The 15,103-nt window shown below is 44.6% G+C and overlaps 1 protein-coding gene across 2 annotated transcripts in view; it reads right to left on the bottom strand.

Moving 5' to 3' along the window:
- Positions 1-15,103, bottom strand: part of gpr153 (G protein-coupled receptor 153) — a 42,992-nt gene that overhangs the window by 10,097 nt on the left and 17,792 nt on the right. For both annotated transcript variants that reach the window (XM_079520078.1, XM_079520079.1), the window contains exon 3: positions 10,270-10,699. In XM_079520078.1, coding sequence (XP_079376204.1) covers positions 10,270-10,699 — 430 coding nt within the window. The remainder of the gene's footprint in view (positions 1-10,269; positions 10,700-15,103) is intronic.

The following is a 15,103-nucleotide window of genomic DNA, read 5'->3' as shown; positions in this document are numbered from 1 at the left end:
TTGCAGCCAGTAGTCACCCCTTACTTAGATACTGTTGAATGCAGGTGTAAGCCACTTCCACATTGGCTTAAGTTTTCCACACTGGAAGATTTCCGCTTGTTCTGTTGTGAATTTGCGAGGACATTAAAATCTGCAATGTGACATTAAAAACACACCCAGAGTGTTCTGTGATTTGAGAACTTGCTCCCAAAGACACAGGGAAATCTCCACAATGCATTGAACTATAGGCTCTTAATGCTGAATGCATTGAACTATAGGCATAAATGCATTGAACTATAGGCTCTTAATGCTGATAATGCATTGAACTATAGGCATAAATGCATTGAACTATAGGCTCTTAATGCTGATAATGCATTGAACTATAGGCATAAATGCATTGAACTATAGGCTCTTAATGCTGATAATGCATTGAACTATAGGCATAAATGCATTGAACTATAGGCTCTTAATGCTGATAATGCATTGAACTATAGGCATAAATGCATTGAACTATAGGCTCTTAATGCTGATCAATGCATTGAACTATAGGCATAAATGCATTGAACTATAGGCTCTTAATGCTGATCAATGCATTGAACTATAGGCATAAATGCATTGAACTCCAGGAACTATAAACACTCAAGGAAATGACGTTGAGGTTTTACACATTTGTTTACATTCTCTGTGAATGAAACAAGTGTTGTGGTTGGTCGAAAAATCTCGTATCCGGGGGAAATACATCTGACGGATGTTCCGGCCCGACACTTGCGCCACAGCGCTGCTACACTCCCTGCCTTAGGTTGTGACCAGGCTTTTCTCTTCGCAGATGAGTAGGGCTGGGATCAAGGTTAGTGTACAATACATCCCAGAAGTTGTAAGTTAATACATGTTAATATGTGTTGTGTACAGTGTGTGTGTGTGTGTGTGTGTGTGTGTGTGTGTGTGTGTGTGTGTGTGTGTGTGTGTGTGTGTGTGTGTGTGTGTGTGTGTGTGTGTGTGTGTGTGTGTGTGCGCGCGCGTGCGTGCGTGCGTGTGTGGCTCTGTGCAAGTGTGTTGTTGCTGGCCATGCATTTAAATAGCTCATTACAGCAGGCCATAAAGAAAAGTAGAACTGTTTCTGTAGTCACAGCACTGGAAATGTGATGATGGGCTTTCATCTCTATTACACCTCTCTCTCTCTCTCTCTCTGAGATCAAAAAGGTATTGGTGTGTGCTACAAGGAACACCCAAAGCTCTTCTCAATTAGCTCTTTGATCAATTTACTAAGCTAGCTTGTACTGTTCATAAAACATACAACATGTATTTTTAAGAGCCACTTCCAACTACAGCAATTTGGTGTTGATTTGTTAATTGTGTGTGTGTGTGTGTGTGTGTGTGTGTGTGTGTGTGTGTGTGTGTGTGTGTGTGTGTGTGTGTGTGTGTGTGTGTGTGTGTGTGTGTGTGTGTGTGCGTGTGCGTGCGTGCGTGCGTGCGTGCGTGCGTGTGTGCGAGTGAATGGCTGCTATGTACAAGGGAATATGTATATTCTGTCATGCTAGGCACGACAGAATTGTTGACCAAAATGTATAAGCACTCTTGGGTTTCAACTGCCAGATGTCACAGCTAATACACCAGGTGTTGTTGTTGTTGTTGTTGTAGTAGATGAGGACAGTAGAGAAGTGACCATTTTAGAAGTGACATGTAAATTTGACCACAGTCTGGAAGAGCCATTCCTTACCAAGGTGCTTAAGTACCAAACGTCTTAAGGATGCTATTATACAGCTTAGTTAAAAATGTAAACTCCTTGTGTTCATATTTGGAAGCCTCTGAGTCTGTAATGTCCACAAATCAGTTGTGAAAGGCCTGTAGATTGCAGGAATGCTAAAAGCAAGAGCTAGGGCCTTGGCTAAATTTGGTTCAGTGTCTGTGATAATTGGCAGTCACCATATGGAGTGAATGGAATGAATGAAGGTAACCTGTGCCACCATCCACGTCCACTTTAAGAGAAGGAATTTCTCCAAAATTCCGACTTATGGAGGTTTGAAAATCCTCCATAACCGAGGTAAACGGTGGTCCGATGTTACGTCCCATAGCTGGTGGTGACGGGGCATTGCCATAGCAACTGGATCAATGTTAAAAGTGGGCAGGGGTGAGGTGGGTTCGGGGAGTGAGGCCAAGTAGTATCCTGACCAGTTTGTTTTGGGAAGTCTGGACCTTGTTTTAAGGGCCTTTGATGTGCTGTGGTACCAAGAGTTGTATGCATAGTTGCATGCTTCCTTGTGGAACGCCACAGCTCACTGGAAGGGGGGTGGGGGTGGGGGGGGGGGGGGGGGGGGGGGCAGTGTTCCATTCACCTCAACCATCTGTTCTCTCCCCTCCAGGTAGGATTGCATCCAGCTCACTGCCGTGCTTATGCCTGTTTTGTCTGTTTAATATGTATGGGAATATTTGTGTGTGCATACAGTTGTGTGGGCATACAGTTAAGTCTATGGCCCTCATTTATCAATTGAGTGTAAATTCTGCCCCAAATTCGAGTGTAGGATTCGTAGTACACCCACGTCGGGTCGGCATTTACAAAGTGATCGTAGACAGCTGTTCCTTCCTAATTTCATTCCTAGCAGTGATAAATGTGACGGCTGAAATCAATCTGGCACGCCCTATGAAATCAAGCCTCGCCCTCGTTTTTGCGACATGAACAACTGCAATACGACCTGGAAACCATGGTTACAGGAAGAAAAAAAGTTTTACTCGCTTGCCTAAGTTGCCTTGCTATGCCCCTGCCCCCCTCCCATACACACACACAGACGCACGCATGCACGCACACGCAACTTGTTGTATCTTAAATAAATAAACCTGCATGAATTAAATAAAGCTGTAGGACTACCCTGTCTGTTTCTCCTCTCGCTTCGCTTCCCTTGCTGCCGGCCTCACCCCCCGCACGCACGCACGCACATATCGCAATTTGCAAGCAACTGTCACTGTGTTGTTAGTTGTAGGCCTATATTCAATTATTAAAGTCTTTATTCATTTAATATACAACAAGATATATTAGTGAACGAAAACCTGAACCTGTGAACCATGAATTATATAACAAATAGGCGCGCACACACGCTGCTGTTTTGCAAGGTGCATCTCCTGTCCTGTCTGTCTCTCTATCACTGTGGTCCGTCCGTGACACCGTGACCAATTGACCGTTCGACAGTCTATTTAAATTGCCTCGCTGTCAACTGTCAATTATATGAATATTGCAGGCAAAACCGTAGCCTCATGTGTCACTGGACAGTGGTGGTGGTGGTGGACTGCAGGCTGGCTTAGCCTATACTATCTCCGATGCGTTCCCACTTGCGCTGGCACGGCACATTTGGCATTCGAGCGACGCGTCGGGTTTATTAAACGAGGAGGAGATTGCACATACTGTAACTCCAAAAAGACATCGGCCTGCTGTAGATTAGGCTACAGTAGGCTACCCATGTTGGGACTCTCCGCGCTGCAGCACGTACTGCACTATACTCTCCAACGTCCCGTCATGGAAATATTTCAGCACAGACAGCCCAAATCCTCGCATGTATGCGCTCATCATGCAAAACACTGTTTAAATGGCTTACGCATCTAACTTGCAACATTGTTTTTAAATGCGCGATTTTAATTGCTTGCTTGTAAAGTTGGAAATCTCCTACTAATTTCATATGACACAAAGACACATCGTTAATGTATTCCTTTACTTTTTTTTTTTTTTTTACATTTAGCCCATATACATACCTATACAGTTTTATATAAACATTTTAGGAGTGAATACATATGTTTCGATGCCTGTGAAAGCCTCTCAGCTGGTCAAACAATGCTGCTCCGATGTTCTACGACAGAAAAACAGGTGAGGACAAAGCGTACGACAGCTCCCGACCAGACGTGGTTTTTGTCTTGGCAAAAGATCATTTTCAATCTTTGGCGCAATTCGTAAATGCCGAAAATTGCGGTAATTTCGGCGTACACCCATATTTTGGCGTACGCACGGTTGATAAATGAGGGCCTATGTGTATCCTACGTCAGTGTGCATGATTCACCAGCACAAGTAGAGATTCATATAAGACTTATAGTACCAACAGCCCGCTACCTGATAAGGCATAATGCTAGCAGTCTTCAACGAATCACGGTGAACACAGTCACAGCGAGGAGGACCCTAAAACAAACTGTTTCAGAAACCATCCACAGCCAAGAATCTGCTCTCTCTTATTGATTCAGCAGGAATTGACACAGCCATGCAACTCCTTCACTCTTCTCTCCATGCTTTGCTAGCTCTGCCCTTTCTATATTACAGGGGCGACTGTGGCTCAGGAGGTAGAGCAGGTCGTCCAATGATCCATGGGTCGGCGGTTCGAATCCCGGCTCCTCCTGTCTACATGTCGAAGTGTCCTTGGGCAAGACACTGAACCCCAAATTGCTCCCGATGTGCTGGTTGGTACCTTGCATGGCTTCCGCCGCAATCGGTGTATGAATGGGTGAATGTAATGCAATCTACGTAAAGCGCCTTGGATAAAAGACGCTATATAAATGCACCATTTACCATTTACATTAAGCGAGTTAATAAGTTATAACTAAATACAGGTAGAACCAGTGGCGTAACCAGACGTCACTGGGCCCTGACGCAGGCTGATCAGCGAGTCATTGCATCTCTGTATTATAATTTCATTTTACAGACGTCGGCCGTGTGCCCCCCTTGCCTCTGGGCCCCCACGCAGTCGCGTTGTCTGCGTCACGGTAGTAGAACCGGTATAAACACATTCATCTTAATAGACAGGGGTTGATGTTTGTATTTTTTTTTCTTTTTTAAGATTTATTTTAGGCTTTTCTGCCTTTATTGATAGTATCAAGTGAAGATGGACAGGAAAGGGGGAGAGAGAGAAGGGAGAGACACGCAGCAAAGGTCGTCATGAACGGGACGGGACTCGAACACGTGACGCGCTGTCAGGCCAAAGCCTATATGTGGCATACGCCTGGACCACTTGGCCAGCGGGCACCCCAATAGACAGGGGTTGATGTTGACTGTTGACAAACCTTACAAGTTGGTTAAAGTTGCAGCTCTGCCTCGAGTCACATGCACAAATTAAGCCACCACAAGAGCACCAACGCGGCAACGCCTCCCATAACAAAGGCAAAATAATCCAGGGAGAAGGGCATTATTCAAGTCATTAAGGACTTTTTGTCAGTCTCTCTTGATTTCTCTAGCAACAAGCTTAACAAATTACACATTTCTTTCGTTGTTCTTAAACTGACTAACCTCCAGCAGCTGTGATCCCCTGGAGAGCAGAGCACTAATCATGGTTTTGCACACTAATCTTAGTTAAATAATTCCCCTGTACTGTATATCAAGGCAGAATTAATGATGGGCTTCACTGAATCTCTGTATGAAGCACATACGCAAATCATCCATCTGGCACCAAAACTGATTTGCGCTGTGAGCCAATACGGCATAATGCGGTTCCAGCTCATGGTGAGATCAATCATGTTTTACTGGCCTGTTAATTGAGTATTAGCCTGAGCTAATGTGTTAGGTTTCTGGTCTAGAGGGGCGGGTCGCGGCAGACATTTGCGCACGCCCTGATTGGATCTCACCGATCTGTCAAGTGCAGTGCTCATTTGGAGTGACGCCCACCCGGAAGGGTTGACTCCCACTTCTAGCCCAGAGCGGCCAATGCGTTCCTCCAGGCTTTCATTTTTTGCGCCGACGAAAATGAAAGCCTGGTACCGAGGCTAATTGAGTATTGAGCTCAAAGGATATTACTTTGCTGGTAATCAGTCAGTGGTGGGATAATGCCAGAGCAGGAGCCAGATGCACCACCTCACAATAAGTTAAAACTTAACCTAGTTATAGCTTAAATGGCTTTTAAGTCAAGACTTAAATGACTAAAAGCAATACTAAAAGCCATTTTAAGTTTGAATTTAGTGTGAGGTGTTGCAACCCCCTACTGGTCTTTAATGGCAAAACAACAACCAAGAAACAATACTATCAACAATAATATAATAACAGCCGTGACCTCTTAAAGTAACAATACAGAGTCTACAGACATTAATTTATTATGGAAAGTACATTTATTTGTGTTGTATGAAACCTGTAAAACAACTAGACATACCATAAGACCGACATGCAAAACGATCAGATTAAGGTTGGCGAACATGCGTTAAGGTTGGCGACCAAATTAAAGGAGAATTCCATGCTAGAAGGCTTTCTTACCTTTATTTGTAGTTGTTATGTCCCCACCAAAGAGGTCCAGGTGTTATTTTGTGCAAAAGTGCATTATTGGCCTACCATAAGCCCTCAATGGGGGTTGGGTTTTTGTGCTAATTCGCTTATTTCCATCGAAATAAGTAGTAGTAAGTGTGCCACTTGGGATACTATTTACATTATGAAGAGAGGATATATACAAAGAAAATGATTTTTGAGCGATGGAAATAAGCGAATTAGCACAACACCCCATAACCCCATTAAATTCAATGCAATTCATTGAGGGCTTATGGTAGGGGAAATAGCCAATAATGCATTTTTGCACAAAATAACACCTGGACCTCTTTGGTGGGGTTGTAACAACTACAAATAAAGGTAAGAAAGCCTTCTAGCATGGAATTCTCCTTTAAGGTTGGCGAACATGTGTTAAGGTTGGCGATCAGATTAAGGTTGGCGAGCATGCGTTAAGGTTGGCGAACATGCGCTGCTCCGTGCTTGCGGTTATTGTTAGGTTAGGGTTTGAGGTAGGTTGTCGTTGTCGGACCAATAGTATGTCGAAACTAAAGCCTGTACCCTAGAAAACGTATCTCTTTGAATATAATGAGCTAGTGTGGACAGCACTTTCAACAAGTCTATTTATCTTACTTTAAAGTAGCTATAAGCAATACTATGTCAACATTTTAATGACTTTTTTCTTTTTTGGTATTCAGACTGCCAGCAATGAGCAAAACGCTCCCAAAAATATTTAGTCTCTGTGACTCATCTAGGGCCACAATCTGTATTCAAATATGTTCCTATAGAAGCTTTGCCCACCCTGGATTCAATGAACTTGCATTAGCATCAGACCAGGGATCATCAATATGTCCGTACACAAACAAATGTGTCCGTGGCAAGACTCGGTCTCGTCTGTGGCAAATTTTACATTTTGTTTTACATTTTGTTTTTACACACCATTATTGTTCTTATTTTGATCATAAGAATGTCAGTCTCTAGGTTTGCGGGGGCATTCGAACATGGGGCTAAATATGTATTTTGTTTTACAATTTTTTAAAGCGATTTATTTTTTATTATTTATTATAGTCCTACTAGACCCCATAAAATTACATCTGGCCACAAAGGATCTATTGAATGTGACAAACTGACATATTGAGCCTACAACACACAGTGAGTATGGCATCCGCCTAGTACCCCCCTTCACATTCAGAAGATCCCGTGATCTTGTGTGGCCAGGTGTAATTTCCTGGGGTCTAGTAGGACTATAGTAAATAAAAATATAGAAATCGCCATAACATTTTGTAAACAAATTTAGCCCCATGTTCGAATGTCAAAACGAACTAAAACTAAACTATAATGAAAAATCCAAAACTATTATAACCTTGCTTCAAACTCGCCGCGTGTTATCGGCGAGGATCCGAGGGCATGAAGCGCCAGGTGGGAAGTTGGTCGCATCAGCAGATCTCCAAAGAATATCGATAGAACCGCAAATCCCACGCTCCATATTCACGTCTTTGCACACACCCTCGACAATGGCTATATGATGTTCATATGAGACGCATCAGCTAGCAAAACATTGGTGAATAATATTATAATTTTGTTCATCAAATTATTAAGTCTAATAATCATAATTACAAAGATGTGCGGACTAGCCAACACTAACCCGGGACGCCTGAATCTATGCCCTCCAGACCCTCCTGTCTAGCCGCAGTGCATCTAAGTAATACATAATTACAACATCTAGTATATTAATCATAAATAATCATGTAGATATAACCAAAGTGGTTTTTATACAAAGTCATCTGCAGCAAATCAATCATACAATGTTTGAAATCAAGTTGCTATCGACTGTGGTGTGCGTAGCAATGACAGTGGATTCATAATGGAGTATTTGGATACTTGCCCAGCCTTTACTGTCACTGTAATGTTTCCATCATCATGGCCAAGAGAGAGAAAGTACAGCAAGCAAGCACAAGTGCCCCCAAATCCGGACAAACTGTGTGTGTGTGTGTGTGTGTGTGTGTGTGTGTGTGTGTGTGTGTGTGTGTGTGTGTGTGTGTGTGTGTGTGTGTGTGTGTGTGTGTGTGTGTGTGTGTGTGTGTGTGTGCGTGCGTGCGTGTGTGCGTGCTGTACACTTCTGGGTAGAAGAGAGATAGGGCAGAAGTCGAACACGCACACCCACCCACCCACCCACCCACACACATTGTCTGACCTATTTCTGGCCTCAGATGAGCTGAAACATTAAAGTTCATTTAAATAATAAAACAGCATCATAGGACCTTCTGTGGGGGAGTAGCGTTCGCTTTCCATCTCATCTCTACATCCACTGAGCATGCTCTGTGGTGTGCTGCTGACTCAAGAACCCTTTACCCTCACTCTGCCCCTTCAGCCTCTACAAGCTGAACCAGGGAGGGAGCGACATCATCAAAATGTCTACGGGAAATGTATGATCTTTTGAGAGGGACAGGGAGAGATCTCATGCCGAAGTCTTCAATAAATGGTAAATGGTGCATTTATATAGCACCTTTATCCAAGGTGCTTTACAGAGATTGTGCATTACATTCACACATTCACACACACACATTCACACACCGATGCCAGAGGAAACCATGCAAGGCACCAACCTGCACATCGGGAGCAATTAGGGCTCAGAGTCTTGCTCAAGGACACTTCGACACTAACTCTAGGGGAGCCCGGGTTTGAACTAGGAACCTTGTGGTTCATATCCAGTCACTCTACCCCTGAGCCACCGCCGCCACTGCCGCCCCACTCTCAATGTATGAGATTTTAGTTTAGTTTATTTGAACATCTTCACAGAATCAAGCAGCAGAGAAAGAAAAAAAACAGCCCGTGAAGGTTATCAAAAGGCATAGGAGAGAGAGAGAGAGAGAGAGAGAGAGCTTGATAACATTGAGAACTTGATGAATATTTAGGAGAAAGAAAACAAAAAAGGATAAAAACACAAAGTTCATGGCACGGCTCATGTGTTCCTGCACTATATGTGTGATTGTGATACACACTCTCTCTCTCTTGCACATACGCATGCGAATGTGTGTGCGCATACGCACACGCCACGCACACACCATGATTAAGTCATGGGATGTAAACCAGCCAACCAAACCAAGTAAACAAAGGGCAGAGCAACACACACACACACACACACACACACACACACACACACACACACACACACACACACACACACACACACACACACACACACACACACACACACACACACACACACACACACACACACACACACACACACACACACACACACACACACACACACACACACACACACACACACACACACACACACACGACGGAGCGAGAAAGACTCCTATGACATACTGTTTAACCCGAACACGCTGTGGGGGGCATACCAGGGACACTTTCAATAGGACTGTTGATTACTTTATACATAGCTCTATGACTTTTGGTGTGTGTGTGTGTGTGTGTGCGTGCGTGCGTGCGTGCACGCTCTAATGTAGGTCACTACCGCTAATGAGTTTCTGACACCTTGTAACATATAGGTGTTTTCAGACGGGAAGTGACTGACGCACCGTGGTAATTAATTTTCAATGAGAGGCGCTAGGCGTCCCGCGTCCCTCATGAGAAGACACGTCGCTAATCCATGCGAGAACGCCTGAGTGGGTCGCTCCCTGTCTGAACGCCTGCGTGGCTCGCTCCCTGTCTGAAACGGCCTTAACTCAGAACGCCTGCGTGGGTCGCTCCCTGTCTGAACGCCTGCGTGGCTCGCTCCCTGTCTGAACGCCTGCGTGGCTCGCTCCCTGTCTGAACGCCTGCGTGGCTCGCTCCCTGTCTGAACGCCTGCGTGGCTCGCTCCCTGTCTGAACGCCTGCGTGGCTCGCTCCCTGTCTGAACGCCTGCGTGGCTCGCTCCCTATCTGAACGCCTGCGTGGCTCGCTCCCTGTCTGAACGCCTGCGTGGCTCGCTCCCTGTCTGAACGCCTGCGTGGCTCGCTCCCTGTCTGAACGCCTGCGTGGCTCGCTCCCTGTCTGAACGCCTGCGTGGCTCGCACCCTGTCTGAAACGGCCTTAACTCATACAGTGAAGTGTGAGTGAACTCACCAGGATGGGGAAGCCGGTCAGGAAGTCATAGATGAACACAATGCCACTGATCAGGTAAGTTATCTGCAGCGAGGTCTTGAGTGGCTCCGAGCCGTCGATGGACGACCGGCGCTTCCCCTGGGCATCCTCCACCACGATGGTGGGCACGTTGAACTTGTTCTTGTTGGCGTTGTGGCCAGCTTGGATGGAGAAGGTCTGGAAGAGGGCGATGCCAATGCAAATGACACCCATGGCCACGCTGCCACCAATCAGCAGCAGGAAGCACACGCCGAAGCCCAGGCCGATTTCCGTGACGATGAAACGGCAGTCGGAGGTGTAGAATCGGTCGATGGTATCGTGCCAGCCCACAGCGGGCAGCGTGGACAGAATGAAGGACACCATCCAGATGCCCATAACCGTGTGCACCGCTTGCTTCTTGGTGTTACTCAGCCTGGAAAGAAGAGGCAGGCAGACATTCAGTTTAAACGAATTAAACTAAAACGCAATTCAAGCAAATTAAAATGAACTTCAAAGTTCAGCTGTTATCAAATAGCAACCAGATGAAAGGGGCCTCACATTTTATATTCACATTGTAATTGTAAAACTGATTCTACACCAGCTGTAAGATCCTCCAATGCCAGACGAGTCTTTTGCTGAGCATGTGTGTGAGAGGTAACATATACACAGTAGCGGCCTTAGCTGTGTTTTTCAACCGTTCCAATTGAAAAGGGGGCCTCCCACTCGGGAGTCTGGCCCCCAACACCTCAGTCACTGACGCACCGAAACCCGCTCCTGCCCCTGGTGTGTGTATATACAGTATGTGTAGATATGGGGGGCCACCACATTAGCTCTTGAAACAGTCCCCCAGATCCTTAAGGCCGCCCCTGCATATACAAGAATCAATTATGCAACCACAACGGTATTTAAATAACTTTCCTAGCCAGCTTCACTACGAAGCACAGTGGAAAGATATACATGAAAAGATAGAGAAAAGGGATGATGGGGAGGGGCTCAGGGAGGTGACATACGTAATTCAAGAGCCAGGTTCTAATCTAACACATGACTTTGCTAGCAGGTCCGGAAGAACGTGGTGAAGTGGTGGCCTTATCACCATCCCACTTATACCAGAAAGTATTGATGTCTGTAGTACTCTAAAATGGCAAACAATTGGGAGACTTGAACATGAAAAATTAGACAAAAGGTAATGGTGCAATTAATCTACAATCAATAACCCTTTTGGCACATTCTTGCAAAAAGTTTATTTATTCCAATAAACTGAGGTTGAAAAGGCAGGGAATCAATGGTTTACTGATGGTGAAAGATTGCTTTTCATCTATGTCTATTTCAGTGCATAGGGATTTTCCATTTCCTCTCACCTCCAAATGAATTATTACAGCCAAGTAATTTGCAATGTGTTTATGCCCTTGGCTGGTGTGGTACCTTTGAGGTTTATGCCCTTGGCTGGTGTGGTACCTTTGAGGTTTATGCCCTTGGCTGGTGTGGTACCTTTGAGGTTTATGCCCTTGGCTGGTGTGGTACCTTTGAGGTTTATGCCCTTGGCTGGTGTGGTACCTTTGAGGTTTATGCCCTTGGCTGGTGTGGTACCTTTGAGGTTTATGCCCTTGGCTGGTGTGGTACCTTTGAGGTTTATGCCCTTGGCTGGTGTGGTACCTTTGAGGTTTATGCCCTTGGCTGGTGTGGTACCTTTGAGGTTTATGCCCTTGGCTGGTGTGGTACCGTTGAGGTTTATGCCCTTGGCTGGTGTGGTACCTTTGAGGTTTTTCACCTGAAAAAACCCTGTGATTGTTGGCCCAAAAACACTTAGCAATGACCTGCTCATGGTGTCAGTTAGAATAAAAACAATCAACAAAATTAAGAACCCGCCGCCCACATAGTAACCTACTCTCCAAATCTAATAGCCAATTCTATCAATTTGGCATCTACTTGTGACCTATATACTTGCTGACCTATATAAAAAACTAGGTGCTAAGGGAATCGTACTGGCAGACTTTTGTGGTTTAGTTTAGTTAACTAGATCCTCTCCGATTCTTCATGTGTTGAGGTGACCCAAGTTCCATGTTCAGTGTCGGATGTCCTGGAGCGCTTTTGGCAGGCGGAACGAGCCTGTCTCCCTCGAGAGAACCAGAACACATGCTATCAGTCACCTAATGTGCTGCTCCTCTGTAGTATCACTTAATACAGGACCTGACTGTCTCCAAATATTTTGTAGCACTGAATTAATGGCCACGCTAGAGTGCATTATCCGTGCAGCCTGGTAGGATATATGCCCACACACACACACACACACACACACACACACACACACACACACACACACACACACACACACACACACACACACACACACACACACACACACACACACACACACACACACACACACACACACACACACACACACACACACACACACACACACACACACACACACACTGTAATATTCTAATATTCTTTAAATCTAACATTTCTCAGTTTTCCTTTAGACAAGGAGTAGGACAGCTGAGAGGGAAACAATATTGGAGAACGACTGGATGAAACCTTCAAGCAGGATTCAATTAGGACAGCAAGGCCATGTGTGACTCAGAAGGGAAGTGGTCTTCCGTTATACCGGGCAGGCACTCAAAACGTATCTAATAAAAAATAACACTTTGGGTTACATGGTTGAACACAATGGAAGTCATCCAAAGAGTGAGAAGCAACTGCCTTTGTGGCAAGAGAAGTGGGCGTCATTGATCCTGTGAGTAAGTCAGTTTTTCCTGAATGTGTCTGGGATGCTTACATCACTAAGAGCTGAATATATGATTATCAATAAGAGAGCAATGCAGTGGGGAAAAGGTCCTAACGAGCCCTGGATAATGAGAACAGATGCTGAGGTACTACGAGAGTGGAATTCATAATTTACGCTCTCTGTACATGTAAGTGTCACATAGAGGTAGAGGAGACCACGATTGTGTGGAGACGTGGAGCGGTTGATATGAAAGATGAATACAGATTACATGTTGCACCTTATTGGTTGGTTAAGCAGAGATGAATAATTTAGATTATTAAGAATGCTAGCAGCCTGTAGGCTACTAGCAGGTATTCTTTGATGCCGTGTTCATCTCGCGGAGCCGATAAAGTGGTCATAACTTTCATGTGGACATCTGTGGACTGTAGGAAACACATTCTGTCCTGATTCTTCCGTGGACGAGGAAGACAGTGAATCACTGTACTGTATGTACCCAGTGCCATTAAGCCACACTTAAACCGACTTGTTTGGTTTGCGCGAGTTGCCATGGTTTCTGCTCTAGAAATGTTTTAATCTGTAAATCATTGTTCTGGGTTTTGTGACCACTGACCAGAATATTTTGTTACCAAAAATAACAGTTGGGGACTTTCTGATATCATGATTTGGCCAATAACAGGTTGAAATAGAGTCAATATTAGAGAATGAACCCAATGTGAACATTTTCTTTCATTTATTTTTCTATATTTCTGAAGAATCCTTGCATTGCATGGTTGTTTGCCCTGTAGCTCAAATCTGTTCTTGAGAGATTAGAGGGGATGTGGTTGTTGGTCTCCTCCATTTTGGCTCAGTAAGAACACCACAGTCACAGTCAAGTGGGGTCAACCGCACACTTCTGTGCTATTGGCTGAGGCCCAGTCAAAGTTGAACTCCACGAGAAGCAGAAGATGTCAACCAAGAGGGAAATAGCAAGAGTCGCGATCTCCGGTTTACTCCCCACATCTGCGTGACGTGGGCACACACCTTTTTAGGAGACGGGAAGCAGGTTGGAGTCTATTCATTTCCAATGGGAGAATGAACGTGAACACAGCTTCTGAACCATTCTTTAGCTCCATGGTCACTGAACTAAATATTGGACCCGATCGTCACAAGGCAAACAATATTTCCAATATTCCAATAAAATGGCTTTTTTTGTTATCTCCATCCCAGCAACAAACTCTCGTGAGATTTGGGAAGATATCTGAAGTATCTCTCTGTCCATCTGCAGTCTGATGGACGACACATAGAGGGCTCTGGCCCCATACTTAAAATGAGATTATAGGCTATGTGAATATTATAACGTGAAATGAATGGACATATTAAAAGTGAAATAAAATGTGTGTTCCGATGCTTAATAATATAATTTTCCATAAATCATGACTTTTGCCATATTATTTCTGTGCAGTGTGCACTGTGCTAACGTTCACATTCACAATCAGGTCATTCACAACACCAAAATAAATGCTCTTCTATATAAACACAAGTTTGATTGACTATGTCACATTGCCAAAACGTTGTGCAGCAGAAGGCTGTAATAATACAAAATCTGTCAGGGGAGAAGCAAAAGATGCCTACTTAGGACTATTTGTAGGATTTGTGTACCATTTCGCCTCTAGTGGCTCCAACCAAGATCGAGATCTTCATATACTGAAAATCTATGTCAATTCGCTTTGCCATTGGAAGCAAATGTTTTATTTGTCCCTTTGCTTACATAGAATGGAAGTGAACTAGAAGCAAATTGGTGCATGAGTGACCAGGCCCAACACATAGATAAGGGGACAGATCATGAAGCGAGAGTGACAACTCCTTCACAGATAGCACAGCTGTGACAGGCTTCCCACCCGCAAACACTGCCGGTTGTGTTGGCTGGAGCACTTGGTCAAGCCAGAGACAGTGGCAGCCAGTGACATCAACTGGACACACCCATTTGATCGCTCTTTTGATAGATAATATGTAAAGCATCATGGTCTCTCCAATACAATATGATTATTAAGCCTATGTATTCTGACACAATTCTGTCATCCAGTCTTTACACAGGGGTCATGGGCAGTTCCCCCAGAGGCAAATTCA

This window comes from Electrona antarctica (genome assembly GCF_951216825.1).
Source record: "Electrona antarctica genome assembly, chromosome: 2".
In the NCBI taxonomy this organism is placed as follows: domain Eukaryota; kingdom Metazoa; phylum Chordata; class Actinopteri; order Myctophiformes; family Myctophidae; genus Electrona; species Electrona antarctica.
Note: the sequence above shows the minus strand (reverse complement) of the source record. Positions and strands in the feature narration are given on the sequence as shown.